Source organism: Carlito syrichta, unplaced genomic scaffold (genome assembly GCF_000164805.1).
Source record: "Carlito syrichta isolate Samal-C Ts95f unplaced genomic scaffold, Tarsius_syrichta-2.0.1 Scaffold305755, whole genome shotgun sequence".
Lineage (NCBI taxonomy): Eukaryota > Metazoa > Chordata > Mammalia > Primates > Tarsiidae > Carlito > Carlito syrichta.
Genome location: NW_007249851.1, coordinates 1032688 through 1047068, shown reverse-complemented (window position 1 = coordinate 1047068; position 14381 = coordinate 1032688). Strand labels below are relative to the sequence as shown.

Here is a 14381-nt window from a genome sequence, read left to right as displayed (position 1 = left end):
ATCCGTGGGTCGCCCCGCCCGGCGCTGGGAGAGGGAAACTCCAAGCTCTGAGACCGGCGTTTCTGACCCGGCCGGGATAGGGGAGACAGGACCCGAGCCAACCGAAGGAAGGGACCGCGCCTCGCTGAACGCCGGTGCCTGCGGCTGGCAAACCCAGACAGGGCTGCTTGGGTCCAGCCCCAAGGAGGAGAGCCGAGCTGGGGACAAGGCGGAGGCACCCACAGGGCACGAGCAAGACCGCCTCGAGACGCCCCACGGTGCCAAGGAGGACGCCCGGTGCGCCACATGCTCCTCTTCCTCTGACTCGGAACCTGAGGGCTTTTTCTTAGGGCAGCGCCTTCCCCGGCCCCGGAAGACCCCCGGAAGCTTCCAAGCAGAGGACGGCGACACCTCCAAGAGGCACTGCACCATTTGCTAATGACGCGGCTCAGAGATGGGGTCTGAGGAGGAAGGGAATCTGTGAAGCGGGAGAACGAGGTTCTCTTCCCTTTATAAGAAGCCTAGACTGGACGCAATCGGGGCACACCTGGGGAGGCGGCGCAATGACAGATTTGGAGTGCGCCCCTTCTAGCACCGCGCGTTCTATGACTTTTGGTGGAGATTTTCATGGAGAACCCATTCCCCAAAGTTACGCTTCCTCTGCTGAGTTAGCCCCTACCACCAACCCCACGGGCTGGGACAGTCCCGTCCCCACCGTCCTCCTCTTGAGCCAGTTAAGGGATCACTCAGCACGCGAGGCGGTGACTAGCTGGAGAGCTGGAGGTGGGACAGGGAACACGATACCGTAGAGCTGGGTCGCACTCCTTCCCTAGAGTTCGTGGGCGCATAGCTCTCGGAGGTCGGACCAAGCTAGAGCAGCACCGCCCCCTGCTGGTGGGCTGCTGGCGGAAGCGCCGGGCCGGAAGTTGCGTCATCAACCCGCGCCGCCGAGACGGTGCGTCGAGAGACGCACGACCTCAGCACGGAGGTACTACAATGGCTTCCAGCGGGCTCGCCGTGAGCGCTAACGGCTCGGCAAATGAACCTCCGGAGATTCCGGACAACGTGGGAGATTGGCTTCGGGGCGTCTACCGCTTTGCAACCGATAGGAACGATTTCCGGAGGTAACCTAGCCGGGAACTCGGTCCCTGTCGTCCTTATTTCCCCTTCCTCCCGAGGCTGGCGCTCCCCTGTATTTTTACATTGCCAGTATAGTGACCTCTTTTTGGTTCTGGTTGTGCCTTGCTGGAGGCCTTGGCCAGCCGAGTTCTCGTGTGGCAGAAGCTACTTTTCTGTCATGTGGCTGTCTGTAACTATAGAGAATGTTAACCTGACCAGAGAAACCAGGGAAAGAGACGCCAAACATAAACAGGCTTTTCAGCCATGGGCATGTGTTTAGTTGACCTTTGCGTTTGATTCTGCTTATCATAAGCACGGAAACACTCCAAATTCCCATGTTGGTCTTGAGCAACCTGCCGTGTAACAACCATGTATCTACTCGGGAAGGAGTTGATGATGGGTGATAATGGGAAGCCTTTTTCCTCAGTTTTCTTTTTTTTGAGTTGGCGTCTCATTCTGTCGCCCAGGGCGGAGTGCAGTGGCACACTCACGTCCACTGCAGCCTCGACCTGCTGGGCCCAGGTGATCCTTCCGCCTCAGCCTTCCAAGGAGCTGAAACAGGCATGCACCACCACGACTGGCTAATTTTTTTTGATTCATCGTAGAGAGATGAGGTCTCGCCAAGTTGCCCAGGCAATCCTCTCACCTTGGCCTTCCAAAGTGCTGGGATTATAGACGTGAGCCACCGCGCCCGGTCCCCCAGTAGTTTTCGTCAACCATACAGGTGACTCAGTGACCACAGGGTTAGTGAAATTATTGTTTTTACAGGAATTTGATCCTCAATTTGGGACTCTTTGCTGCGGGAGTCTGGCTGGCTAGGAACTTGAGTGACATTGACCTCATGGCACCTCAGCCCGGGGTGTAGTTAGCCAAGGAGGTAAGCACTTAACCACAGCCCTGCGAGTCTCAGGAACCCTAGAGGCTGGTATAGGCAGTAATTTATATCAACTATTCACGAAATGTAGGAAAGACACTTGATGTAAAGCTCTTGGCTCTTAGTTCAGTGTGTTTCTAGATGTTGCAAGGGATTTGAATATCTTTTGACATTTTCCCTCTGGTGTTTTTACACTTCTAATGCCACCCGTTGTCTTGTCATTTGATTGCAGCCAAACGGAATCCTGTGTTGTACCGAACCACCTAAAAACAGAGCCTATGAGCTGTGACTACCACAAGATATGCCCTGATGGCAGCTGAAATTTGGTTCAAACAGGCATCTTCCTTTTCCTGTCTGGTTTCCTTTAGTTCCTTGAGTCCACTCAGAACTCCATTCTCTGGTCAGCAGTCAGGTTTAAGCCAAAGCATTGCCTCTGTTTGTAAAATTCTGTACATAGATCCTATGTTTCTGCAAGAGGTGATCTTTACTCTTGTCCTGAGTAATTACAATGGTGTCTTAACAAATATCTGAAATAAAGACTGCACACAAAGACAGCTGTTTTATTCTTTTAATAAGAAACTTCTGCTTACAAAAACAAAGTGTAAAAAGGCAAGATTTACAAAAATCATAAAAACATGATTTACATTTCATACTCGAGACAGGAATAAGCCCCAAACATGGATTTTAATGGAGGTGGTTTGCTTCATTTTAAAGGAAAAAAAATGGAAACTGTAACCACCATACATTGATGTTAACATAGCATGAAGTTTATTCTTGAGGAATTTCTATTGTTGAGCAGTACTGGGGGAAGAAGCCATTTGGTGTTGCATAGCATTTTAGTGCACCAGATGGATTTTCCAGGCACCAGGGAGGCATTGTTGAAATAGTGTGAGGTTTGGTGATACAAAGAGGGTGGTGATGTGTAGGGGGAGGCAAGGTGTTTAAGCCTAGGCAGTGGGCTCTAAGGTGACACTGCTGAGGAAGCTGCTTCTTTCAGAAAGAAATAGATGTTTTATGACCCTAAAATTCATGGTAGTGCTACTATCCAGTGGTTTGGGATTCTTTGGAAATAGAGTAAGTAAGGAACTGGCATGGAAAGATTCAGGTAACCATAGAAAGAGGTGGCAATAAGACAGGCTCTCCATGGCAATTTTTTTCTAGTCAACTTACTCTGCTTTTATGTGCCACTGGTGTGGTCATGAATTGGAAAGGAGTATCAGTATAAATGTATCACCGTGGCCTAATTGTTACGACTGACATGTTGTTTCTAGCAGTTCATTACTATTTTTTATGGATTTTTATTTTTTGCTTTGGGATTTCACTTTGTCACCCAGGCTGGAGTACAATGGCACAGTCACGGCTCACTGCAGCCTTGACATTCTGGGCTCAGGAGGACCTTCCACCTCAGCCTCCTGAGTAGCTGGGACTACAGATGGGTGCTACCACACCCAGCTACTTTTTTTCTTTGTTGTAAAGACAAAGCCTTGCTATGTTGCCCAGGCTGGTTTTGAACTCCTGGGCTCAAGTAGTGCTCCCACCTCAGCCTCCCAAAGTGCTGAGATTACAGGTGTGAGCCACTGTGCCTCACTGTTTGTTCATTACTAAAGGCAAACAGGACAAAATAGTCTTTTTCTTGACCCTGCCAGCATAAATCTAAAAAAGCTGTTTGAAAATGAGACTTTAAAATGTATATATATATACACACTCACATATATATGTGTATATATATATATATTTTTTTTTTCCTTAAAGCATGATTCTCTTGTGAATATTAAACAGATCTTATCAGATAGAAGGAGCCAAGACCTTTGCACCTGGGTCACAGATACTCTGAGAGGTTTACTGGATATTAAGGTGAAGAAGGGTCACATACATGAAAGCAAGACTTGACTTTGAAGCTATCATCCCCCAAATGGTGACCAAGGAGGAAACCTTTAAGCCAAAGCATAGATGCTAAACCCCATCAGACATGCATCAGACCAATGCTAAGACAAGAAATAACACTCCTTTATAGGAATGAATCTTAGGTCCTTAAATTTACCTGATTTCATAATTGTGGACAGTTTTATTTGATAAACATTTCCAAAGATGAAAATCAAAATCTAGCAAGGCAGCACGGGAGTGTCCAAAAGCATAACTCAGATTTCACTCAAAATTTAATGTTTAACTTCAAGCAAAAATGTTTATTGTTGGATAAGTTTTAAAGTCATAATGTTGGTTGGGCAAAGTTTCTTTTATTTTTAATTTTTTTCTTGTAGAAATGGGGTATAGCTATGTTGTCCAGGGTGATCTTGAACTCCTGGCCTCAAGTGATTCTCCTACCTGGGCCTCCCAAAATTCTGAGCCACCATGCCTAGCCAGGTAGTTTCATTTAAACTGGCTTAATTCTTCAAAGTGATATGAATTTAGTAAATAAAACTACCAAATCTACAATTTCCAAGTATTTTTGATAGTCATCTAAAATAAAAGTGCTGACTTTCACCATTGCCAGCACAACATTCTCCCCAAGGGAAATCAATTTTACATCTTGTCACAATTTTCAGCCCTGGCTAGTTGACAAATGGTACTATGGAAATCTCTAGCTAGTTAAATTTTAAATGAAACATGCCAACAGAAGTGTGTAGAGTGTCCACAAAAATGAGTGCTTACCTCAATGCTATAGTAGCTATAGTGTATTTAGAGCAGTGTGTTGGTTGAGCAAGTACATAGTGGTTAAAGTTGTAGCCCGAGGTAAAGAGAACAGTTATTAAACATGTAAGATATAAACTAAACTCGGTCATATTTAGAAGGTGCATTTCAGCTTTAGTACTGAGTTTTAAAAGAATCTGAACCACCGGGGAGATGTATACTTACCTGGTTAAAAAACTAAGTGGCCATGGGAAGTTTTACCCCAAAGATCCTTCTTTACCTAATCAGTTCAGTAACGCAGAGGGCCCCAATGGTCAACTGTGCTTTGAGTGGTGAGCTTTTTCTAAAAAATAAAGTTTTATTTGTTTTTCTAAGTCAAGGTCTCACTGTGTCACCCAGGCTGGAGTGCAGTGGCACAATCATGGCTACCACAGTCTCAACCTGCTGGGCTCAGGCAATTCTTCTGTCTCAGCCTTCCTAGCAGCTGAAACTACAGGCATAGGCTGCTATGCCCAACTAATTTATTTACGTAGTGACATGGTCTTGCCAAGTTGCCCAGGCTGGTCTCAAACCCCTGGACTTAGGCAATCCTCTTACCTCAGCCTCCCAAAGTGTTGGGGTTACAGGCGTGAGCCACTGCGCCCCGCAAATGGTGAGCTTTTTAGCACCCTGTGGTGAAATTTCATGAGCTCAATGGAAACCTTAAGGTTGTAGTAAAAGAAACAGGCTGTGAACAGCCCAGCAATGAGTAGACTGGGTCTAAGCACCTTCCACAGCCACTTAGCACCATCCTAGTCAGCACCTGCCAGGGAAATGGCATGGGAAACTGGGACAGGGTCTTTATGCCTTCTCTTTTGCTTCATTCCCTCTGCATATTACATAGTGCACTTGCTTGCCTGATGATCTAATATAAGATTCACATAGAGGGGATTTTCTGCACTGCTTCCTGACGTTTTGTGCAAAAGAACTTCAGAACCAATGAAGGTACTGCTTCAGGAGGAACCACTTTTGCTTGACATCTACCATATGTTGCCCAGCATTGGTCATTGTTTCATAAAGACTAAAAGGCCCTTTTCTGAACATTTGTGCTCTCCCAACCAGCTGGAAAACAACCCTTCCACTCATAAATATAACCCCAGATAGGGACATAATATACATTTAGGAAGCAGTTAGCCTCCCAGCCTGATTTGAAAAGGCCCAAGTTAATGTCTGGAACATGAAAAGGGTGGTGAAAAGCAATGGGTACACAGTCTGTTTTGAAAAGTAGCTATTTGATGAATAGTCACAAATACAAAGAATCTGGACATCACAATAAAATTTCAGAACCTGCTGGTAAGAATATTTTGCATTCACACACGAGATATGAAATGCTTTTAAAAAGTCTGTAATACCAAATGTCCTTTAAATACTACAGAGACCCATTTGCCACTTGAAATGACAAGAAATCCTTTCCCTTAATCTTTTCCATGCAAACCATAATTGGGTACAAGGCACCAAATTTTATGAATTGTATAAAATTAGTTCACAAAGCTTTATCAGTAAGTAAAACAAATTCCACTTCTCCCCCCCACCTGCCCACCCACCCCTCACCCCTCACCTCTGATCCCCAACCAAGTTTTCATTCTGCACTACTGTAGACCTCTCTAGGGCTTACGCTGAGGTATGCCCCACTGCCAGCAACCACCTCACTGGTTCTTCCCTTGTACTTGGATGGAGCTGTAAGCATAGCCAGAATAGGGAACTCATACAATCATTGACTCTAGAAGCCTTGCCATTAAAAACAAAAATAAACTCTGCTATTGAGTCCATAGGACACATTAACACTTCCATAGTTTTCGATTTTATTCATGACATTTTAAGAGACATCTGGAAATTCTTTACAGTGTGGCACAGTCCCCCACCCTCTCAGCCTGAGAAGGGCTGGATCAAAGCTGGCAAGAACTCTGCCCACCATTTAATAAGAGCTTCCATTCCTGGCTGCCAAGGGTATTCCTAATTTTTTTTTTTTTTACATTAACATAGATGCCCATCTCAGCAGCAACCACAAGTATGAGGGTCAGACTAGATTGAGGTAAAAAATGCTTTATGAGGGCCAGGGCGCATTCATCTTGGCTGGCTGGCTACAGCACCAAGTAAACACACTAGCCAACTACAAAGGGTTCTTGGAACAGGAGTCTTAACTACTTGCCTGGGAGAGAAGCAGGCCTATTAAGGTTAGAGACCTTGGGTTGATTTGGCAGCATCTAGTCAACTTCTACCTGGTTCTTATTTTCTTCTCTTAAGAATGTTTCAATTTAATGTAAGATGCAACTGAGACATTCATCTACTCCCAGTATATAAATAAAGGCAAAGGACATTTCCCTCACAAAAGCCATTGGCTTACACAGCAGGAAACTCTTTTCTTTAATAAAAATCTTAAATATTAACTTCCTAAGTGTCTAGTGCTGCTGTCTCTGGGTACCTGAGGTGTCTGTAACTGCAGTGGGCACCTTAACAAATGTGTAGCTCAGTGGAAACGCTGATGTTGGTTGCTTGCATTAATTTGATACATGGGTGCTCAGCTAAGTGGGTATTTCACAAAGTCCTTAATCTGCTTAATAATCCTTATAATATTTTGTATAAAACTACTCTTAAAAACTAAATTTGAGGATCTTTGAATTTTCCATTAAATGTTTATGTTTATTAATAAGTAATCCCCCTGGACAGCCTGAGGGGTGAAGTTGATGCTCTATTAGTTCTTCTCTATCTTGTAGGTTCTCTTTTTCTAGAATAATAAATATAGGATTTAATGAAGATGAGGCACGATTCATAGTTTCCTTTTGACTCTCCTTGATTTTTTCTGAATGGGCTTATCAATTGCCACAAAAAGTCACTACCAATCATGCCAACTTAAAAATGTAGATCTTGAGGGTACAGCTTTACATCAGAGCCTCTGCCAGCATGGGCAGCGGTGACACTTTAAAACAGTGTCCAGGAGAGGGTGAGCCCAGGCAAAGCTTATACAAAGAAGCCTGCAGTAGACAATATAAACCAAACAGCATAAAAAATGCCATACACTATCGCTTCCAAATAAAAGCTAAATATTACAGAAACCTCACAGTGTTGGCAAAAGCAAGTTTAATTAAAAATCTTCCCTATCAGGGTGAGCCATTTTTTGTCTGAATTTCCTCCATGTCTCAGTGCTGCCTGGCAGGTCTTATGGGAGAGTTCATCTTAAGAGAGGTCAACAGCAAATGCTACAGAGCTGTTTGGGAAATGTGGCTCAACAACATTGCTAAAGCTATAACCCTCATTCTTTAGCCTTACTTTCCCCACTTCCCACCCCTCCCCAAACTCCCTTTCACATCTACTTCCTTCAAGTGACGACTGTACTTCTACCTGAATTCAAACATTAATATGATATACTCAGTCAAAAGATGAGCATTCATAATGACAGCTTGAGGCTCACTGCAGCAACCACAGCAACGAGAGTCAGAGTATGCATTCACTTTCACTGGTGAATCTAAGTGAAGAATTAAGAGAAACTCAGTGGTGCCTGATGGGGAGGAGGATTTTTGTCCGGGCAATTTTATCCTATTTAGAAACTGACTGAATTTTAAAAGAAAGATGTGTTTTACTAGCACAGAAGCAAAGGACAGGGCGCTCTTCTTTTTTCTATGATGGAATGAGATTGGGGAGTAGAGCAACAGTGGGGATGATCAGATTTGGGAGGAAACAGACCAAGGCCATCAGCAATAAACTGCTCAGACATGTAAGGGATAGATTCCGAAGCAGTTCCCATGCCCTAGGAAAACAAAGGCTCCCAAGCCCTGTGAACACGAATGTTCTAGCTCTCTAGGAGCAAGAAGAAGCTTCATGCTGCACTGAGATGAGGTAACAGGAATTCATATAAGCCCTAGACCACTGGCTATCCCTGCCCACCCTCAACTGAGTTCTGAGAAAGCCTCAGATAACTGACCTAAGGACTAATTTAAATCAAACCATGTGCTTGTCCCTAGACTTGAACCAGGGATCTGCTATAGAACGGGGATAGCCAGGAGTACCCTTTGGCTCAGCATGCAACAAAGAACATGTACTAGTCTGTTGCTTCCTTATATGAACTGTCCCTTCTCCCTTCTTTAGAATGAAGGGGTAATTCATGCCAATCTCAGAAGTGTGGAATCGATTAAATGACAGCAGCAACCAGGGAGAGTATAACATGTGAAAACCCTCTCATTCTTCATGGGGGAAATTTGCTCCATGCATTTCACTCCATTCTTCAAGTGCTATTCCCTTAAAAAAGGAAGTCTGCAAGTTTTCAATTCTTGAGGGTTACTTCCTTTGTGGGAATAAATCCTTAGACTTCATCTCCCACCTTGAAACCAATTCCCATCCAGCAAGCTGCCAGCACAGGCCCTTCCTCACGTGCTCTGTCCAGGGCCGCTCACATCAGGAGGGTTCTTCTGGTGCTGCAAGGAGGTCCTGATTAGCAGGGGAATCACTTAATGGAGAGAAAACCTGGCTGCTCTCCTGTGTGGTTATGATCAATTTACCTCCTCTTTCCTCCACCCTGATCCCTCTATATTCAGAACCAACTGATGAAAGAATCATAAAAGCTGCCCATAGAAGTCACTCCTTTTTATGTGTTTTTATGAGAGGAGGATATTTCCAAATTCCTTCAAAAGAAAGTGACTACAAAATTTATGGTAGGACATGAATCACCTGGCATCTTCTACTCTAGACCCAGTGAGGCAAACCTAGTGATCCTGCTCCTGCAGTAAGCCTTATTTCCTATGAGAGGAAAGACATACGGACACCAATAGTTTAAAAGCAAGCCAGTCTTTGATACACATCTCCCATTCAGGGGAATGTCTGTTGTCTGCCTTCATCGCTGTTGCTGGACTGCACCTGAGCTTGGAGTTGGGTTTCTGAGAGTCTTGCTTTGCCCTGCACTGTTCTTTGAGTGTAAAAAAGGATGTAGGCCTGGGTTTTGCACACTTCCTCGACACTGCATACATTCAGCTTTGAGTCATTGCAGTGGACCCAAAAACCTAGGAAACCAAAGAAGAGAAAAAGAGAAAATGACTACTCAACTTATACTTCCAATCAGCAGGCAAAATCAGGAAATGAAGAAAGGGACAGAGGAGTTCTGAACAGAGCCAATCTTTGATTATTGGTGAAAGGGACAAGTACGTGAAATCAGTAGACATCCCTGTAACCACCAAACCCTACCATAATACTGCTACGGTATCAACTGATTATAATTCTTGTCTTCATTTTACTCAGGCCTTTTCATTGTCCATTAGGGCCTTCTACAAAGATAGCTGGGATACTGGGGAAGAGGAGGGAAGAGGAGAAATGGAAATGGGGGTAGTGATAAAGGAAAATTTAGAAAGAATAAAAGTATTTGTTCACAGGCTCTGGCTGCGCCAAGGGCTGTGTGGTTTAAGAACTGCACTGCTAAAAACACATCTGGAGCCCATCTACCTCAGCGCAGTAGCTGGGAGCCTCTGCTCTGAAGGATGAGGACTGAACGCTCCTTGGGAGGGACCCTGACATCCCCACACTTCCCATGGTAAGGGAAGTAGTAAGGTCATAGTAAGTGCTCAGTAATGTCCTCAGCTGTATTATGAGCGAAGGCTAGTGAGATTCATAAAATATCTCCATGAGGTTACACAGGAAGTACTGTTTCTGCATAACCAAAAAGGAAATTGAGGTCTACGGAAGAAGCAGTACTATAACAAAAGTAATACTATCAATAATCAATATTATTGATAATACTACAATAACCTCCAACACTGAGCTAGCACTGTGTGCTAGGTGCTGTTTTAAGTACTTTTATGTGTCAGTTCCTTTTAATTCTTAAAACAACCATATATTGTTACTTAGTGATATACCCAAAATTTGAGTTCAACTTTCATAATTCCACTGGATTTTAATGTATGTAATTTACCCTAGGTAATCCGTGGGAGGAAATAAAAGCAATAAAATGTGGACAAATCAACCCTTTTCCGTGTCCCCAACCCCACAGAGTAAAGCGCACGCACCTCCCTCTGTGTTGTAGCAATAGGCTGTGTAGTGTCCTGAGCCAAACCCTTTCCCGTGATGCATGACCACTGCGGAGAGATCATAGGCAAAGGTCTCTTTGTCAAGAGAGGAGAGCATGTCCCTGCAGCAGTAAGGTTCCATGGTTAATACCTGGTCAAAGACGACATGGACCCCAATCTTCTCTCGATGATTACGGCCAGACCACCTAGAACATGGATATAAAACTTGTTACTACTAAAAACTGGCATATGTGATCATAGGTAGAGGTAGGGAAAATAGCGTACTCAAAAACCTAACCTTCTGGCTTTGGTTTTCTCCTCAATAATATGGTGGTAATCAGTGTCCACATGTATTTGCTGTGAATGTTCTACAAAGTACTCTGAACCTAGAGATCCCTAAACAGGCACTCTGGGAAACAATCTTGAAGTTTATGATCTGCCCTTCTTTTCACAAATTATTTTATACTTTATCCTGAAGATGAATCTACATAAGCCCAAGCAAGGCTAGAAAAATCTTTAAGTACAGACACCTGGTATGGCTAGACAATTATACAATGCCATCAAAGCAAAAGCCTAGTCCTAATGGGCCCCAACATCAACTTGCCTTACCAGATGTGAACCATTTCATCTTCATGGAAAGTGCAAGGTCTCAAAGGAACAGGCTACCCCTCCCAACACCAAAGAAAACATCTACCCTCACCAAAGCCGTTGAAGCAGCTATTCCCACAGCTCACAGCCATCTGAGACTTCCAGAGCAAGCTCACCTGAATCTTTTAAGGTGCAGCCGGAGAACCTGAGGTAGTCTGTAGATCATTAACTGCTTTCTAGCTTCACTCAGAACAAGGGGTTTTGGATTGGATTTTCGTCGTTTGCCTATATGGTTTGGGAAGGCATAAGACAGGTTGTAAGGAGTTGGATCATTTTCTAGCTATGACAGAGATAATGACTTGCCACTCAATATGCATTCTCCATATTTCTCAGTTTTGAACCTCAATTTTATTTGGGGCAGCGATGTAACCTTCTTTATGACTGTATTTCCCAGCTTCACATGCCTGCATGATGTGGCTATGGATGTTCTGGTTAAGATGAAAGAAATGATTATGTGGCACTCTTGGGATGGCTGCTGAAAGACGGTTGACTTAGTTGCAAGGTGTATCCCTTTGTCCTTTCCACTGTCTGCAACTGCTGGAATTCCTCTCGGACCATAAAAGTAACTTTGAAGATGGAAGGCTTGCGCTAGGATAGTAAAGCAGAAAGAGCTTGGATCCCTGATGATCATGCACCCATATGCCAGTCAGCTCCTGAATGTCCTTCAGACTTCTTCTTCTTATTATTCTTTTTGTTTTTTTTTTTTGAGTTGAAGTCTCACTTTGTCACCCAGGCTGGAGTGCAGTGGCACGCTCACAGCCACCGCAGTCTCAACCTGCAGGGCTCAGGCGATCCTTCCACCTCAGCCTTCCAAGTAGCTGGAACAACAAGCACATGCCACCACGCCTGGCTGATTTTTTGGTTTATTGTAGAGATGAGGTTTCGCCAATTTTCCCAGGCTGCTTGAACCTGTGGGTTTAGGCAATCCTCTCACTTCGGCCTCCCAAAGTGCTGAGATTATAGGCGTGAGCCACTGCACCTGGCCCGTACTTCTTTTATATAACACAAAAATAAAACTGTATCTCATTTTTAAATAATGTTATTTGGGTTGACTGTTATAAGCAAACAAACCCATTTTTCAAATTTTTACCATCAACAACTTCTAAAATTGGCATGTGTTTAGGATGGTACACTCCTGATACTATGGATTTATTAATGAAATATAATGGTCATGCAACAGCATACACATAGCATAGAAGCATGTGGTAGGACTCTATGCCTTCATATGTGGGCTTATAACTTAAATTATGATACATCATAATATAACTTTAAAAAGCTTTTTGTTTTCACTAGATAGGCCCAATTCTATTTCCTGCTTACAGACAGTTGTATGCTAATAGATGAATTTTAAAACTCTGAATCTCAGTTTCCTCACTAATAAAACATGGAATAATGCAGACATTTTAGGTTTAGAGATAAAAAGGATAACATTACTAAAGGCCAGAGTATTTAAACAGATGTGTTCAGCATGAGTTGCTATGGCATATTCAAATATTTAGAAAATAAACTTTGCTGGTTCTATATTTTTATGCTGTATTTAATTTTTGAAACATATTCTTAGATAAAAAATTACTGCTAGACAAAGCTGATAGGTGGCTAAAGCCACCCAGTCCAAAGCAGAACTAGTGCTCAAACTCTAATTTTGTTTCTAACTGTGGGAGAAGCGCACTTCTAAATTTCAGCAAATAAACAATGGAAGTAAAGTTGTCTTAATTTCTGTAAGAAGTCTTCTATACAACCAGCTACTGATCACTGTTCTATTATTACAGTAATTAAATTGGTAAATGGATGGGAAAATAAAATTAGTGGCCCACAGTCGTGTTTGCTAATTGTCTTGAGCTGTTGATATCAAGGTTTCAGTGTCTAGGGAGCTTGGCATCTGATTCCAAGTCCCATCTGTACTGGTGAAAAGTAGGAAATCACAGCCAAATGATAATTCACAGAGCTTTCTGTGACAACAGTATGTGGAGGTGTTGCTTCTCATAATAGATTGCATCAGAATGAATGTGCCATAGATTTTACCAGAGTGTGCAGTCACAATATGATGGGGCATGAATAGAAATCAAATTCAAAGAGAGGCCTGGCCTTATTTTATATTTCTATTTGTGGGATATCTGAAAATTACTGCGACTCAAACCTGGCAGTGACTGCCACCCTCAGCAGAGGGAGTATGTGAGCTAAGATGAAGACAATATAGAATCCGGCTTTGTTTCCCTAAACTGAAATTCACAAAGAAAAACAAATTACTGATTCAATTGAGATTGATCAGTTCTGTCTTTGTTTGATTAAGCTGGACACACAGAAAGATAGAAGGAAGACTGACAATTTTGAGACTTCACAAGCAACAGATCAATGCATCTCATCCCCTCACCATAGCGTTCCTTCTTGCAATTATTTTCACCTGCCTAGAGAAATCCTGATAAACCAGTGCATCTGACAACAAGAAAAACATTCCTTTCTTGCAAAAATAAATAAAAGTATTCTCTGCCTAATCTATCACATCCAAGAATGATGGAGATAAAGCTGTCATTACCCTTTAGTTCCTTACAAATAAAAGACTTTATGAATCACTGTTTGCAAAAAAATAGTTCATAATGGGTAGCTCCAGAAAAAAGACAAAAATTTTTTAAGAATTTAAAAACCATGGCAATTGAGGGAAACTGCCAGGGGAGGAAGGGGCACACCTGATCTACCTGCATAATGAACATTTGTATACTTAACCCCGAATTGTACCCCATATCTTTAAAATAAAAAAAAAAAAGAATTTAAAAACCAGATAAAAGAACAAAATTAAAAACCAGATATTGCTCCAAAAAGACAATTTAACTCACCTGCCTCTGTATCACAAAATGGAACAAAACAGGTAGGTCTACAGGTAACCAGGTACAACATTTCAAGTTTTGTTCTAAAATGGCAAAATGATATCAAGCATGATTTTTTATTTTTGTCCTGATTCTTTAAAGAGCAGAACAGGTTTCCCAAGTTTACTGTTTTAAAAAAACATGTGAAAAATATATTAAAGAAGTGCTATCATAAATTTTTTGTTTGTTTGTTTGTTTTTGAGTTGGAGTCTCACTCTGTCACCCAGACTGGAGTGCAGTGGCCGC

The 14381-nt window shown here is 42.8% G+C and overlaps 3 protein-coding genes across 3 annotated transcripts in view; 2 read left to right on the top strand and 1 right to left on the bottom strand.

Annotated features, from left to right (window-relative positions):
- PRICKLE4 (prickle planar cell polarity protein 4) overlaps positions 1-418 on the top strand; it is a 5870-nt gene extending 5452 nt beyond the window's left edge. The window contains exon 7 of the mRNA XM_008062585.1: positions 81-418. Coding sequence (XP_008060776.1) covers positions 81-418 — 338 coding nt within the window. The remainder of the gene's footprint in view (positions 1-80) is intronic.
- Positions 419-766: 348 nt separating this feature from the next.
- On the top strand, positions 767-2524 carry TOMM6 (translocase of outer mitochondrial membrane 6). Its single transcript, XM_008062584.2, has 3 exons — positions 767-1103; positions 1867-1975; positions 2205-2524. The coding sequence occupies exons 1-2, from the start codon at positions 976-978 to the stop codon at positions 1961-1963; spliced, it is 225 nt and encodes a 74-aa protein (XP_008060775.1). The 5' UTR covers positions 767-975; the 3' UTR covers positions 1964-1975; positions 2205-2524.
- Positions 2525-9257: 6733 nt separating this feature from the next.
- Positions 9258-14381, bottom strand: part of USP49 (ubiquitin specific peptidase 49) — an 87584-nt gene continuing 82460 nt past the window's right edge. The window contains exons 6-8 of the mRNA XM_021714756.1: positions 11391-11499; positions 10627-10832; positions 9258-9630 (exon numbers count right to left, since the gene is read on the bottom strand). Coding sequence (XP_021570431.1) covers positions 9440-9630; positions 10627-10832; positions 11391-11499 — 506 coding nt within the window. The 3' untranslated portion in view covers positions 9258-9439. The remainder of the gene's footprint in view (positions 9631-10626; positions 10833-11390; positions 11500-14381) is intronic.

Coding starts and splice junctions, on each gene's coding strand:
- TOMM6 (XM_008062584.2), top strand. CDS start 976: ATGGCTTCCAGCGGGCTCGCCGTGAGCGCTAACGGCTCGGCAAATGAA. Junction 1,104..1,866: donor GATAGGAACGATTTCCGGAG/GTAACCTAGCCG, acceptor TTGTTTTTACAG/GAATTTGATCCTCAATTTGG.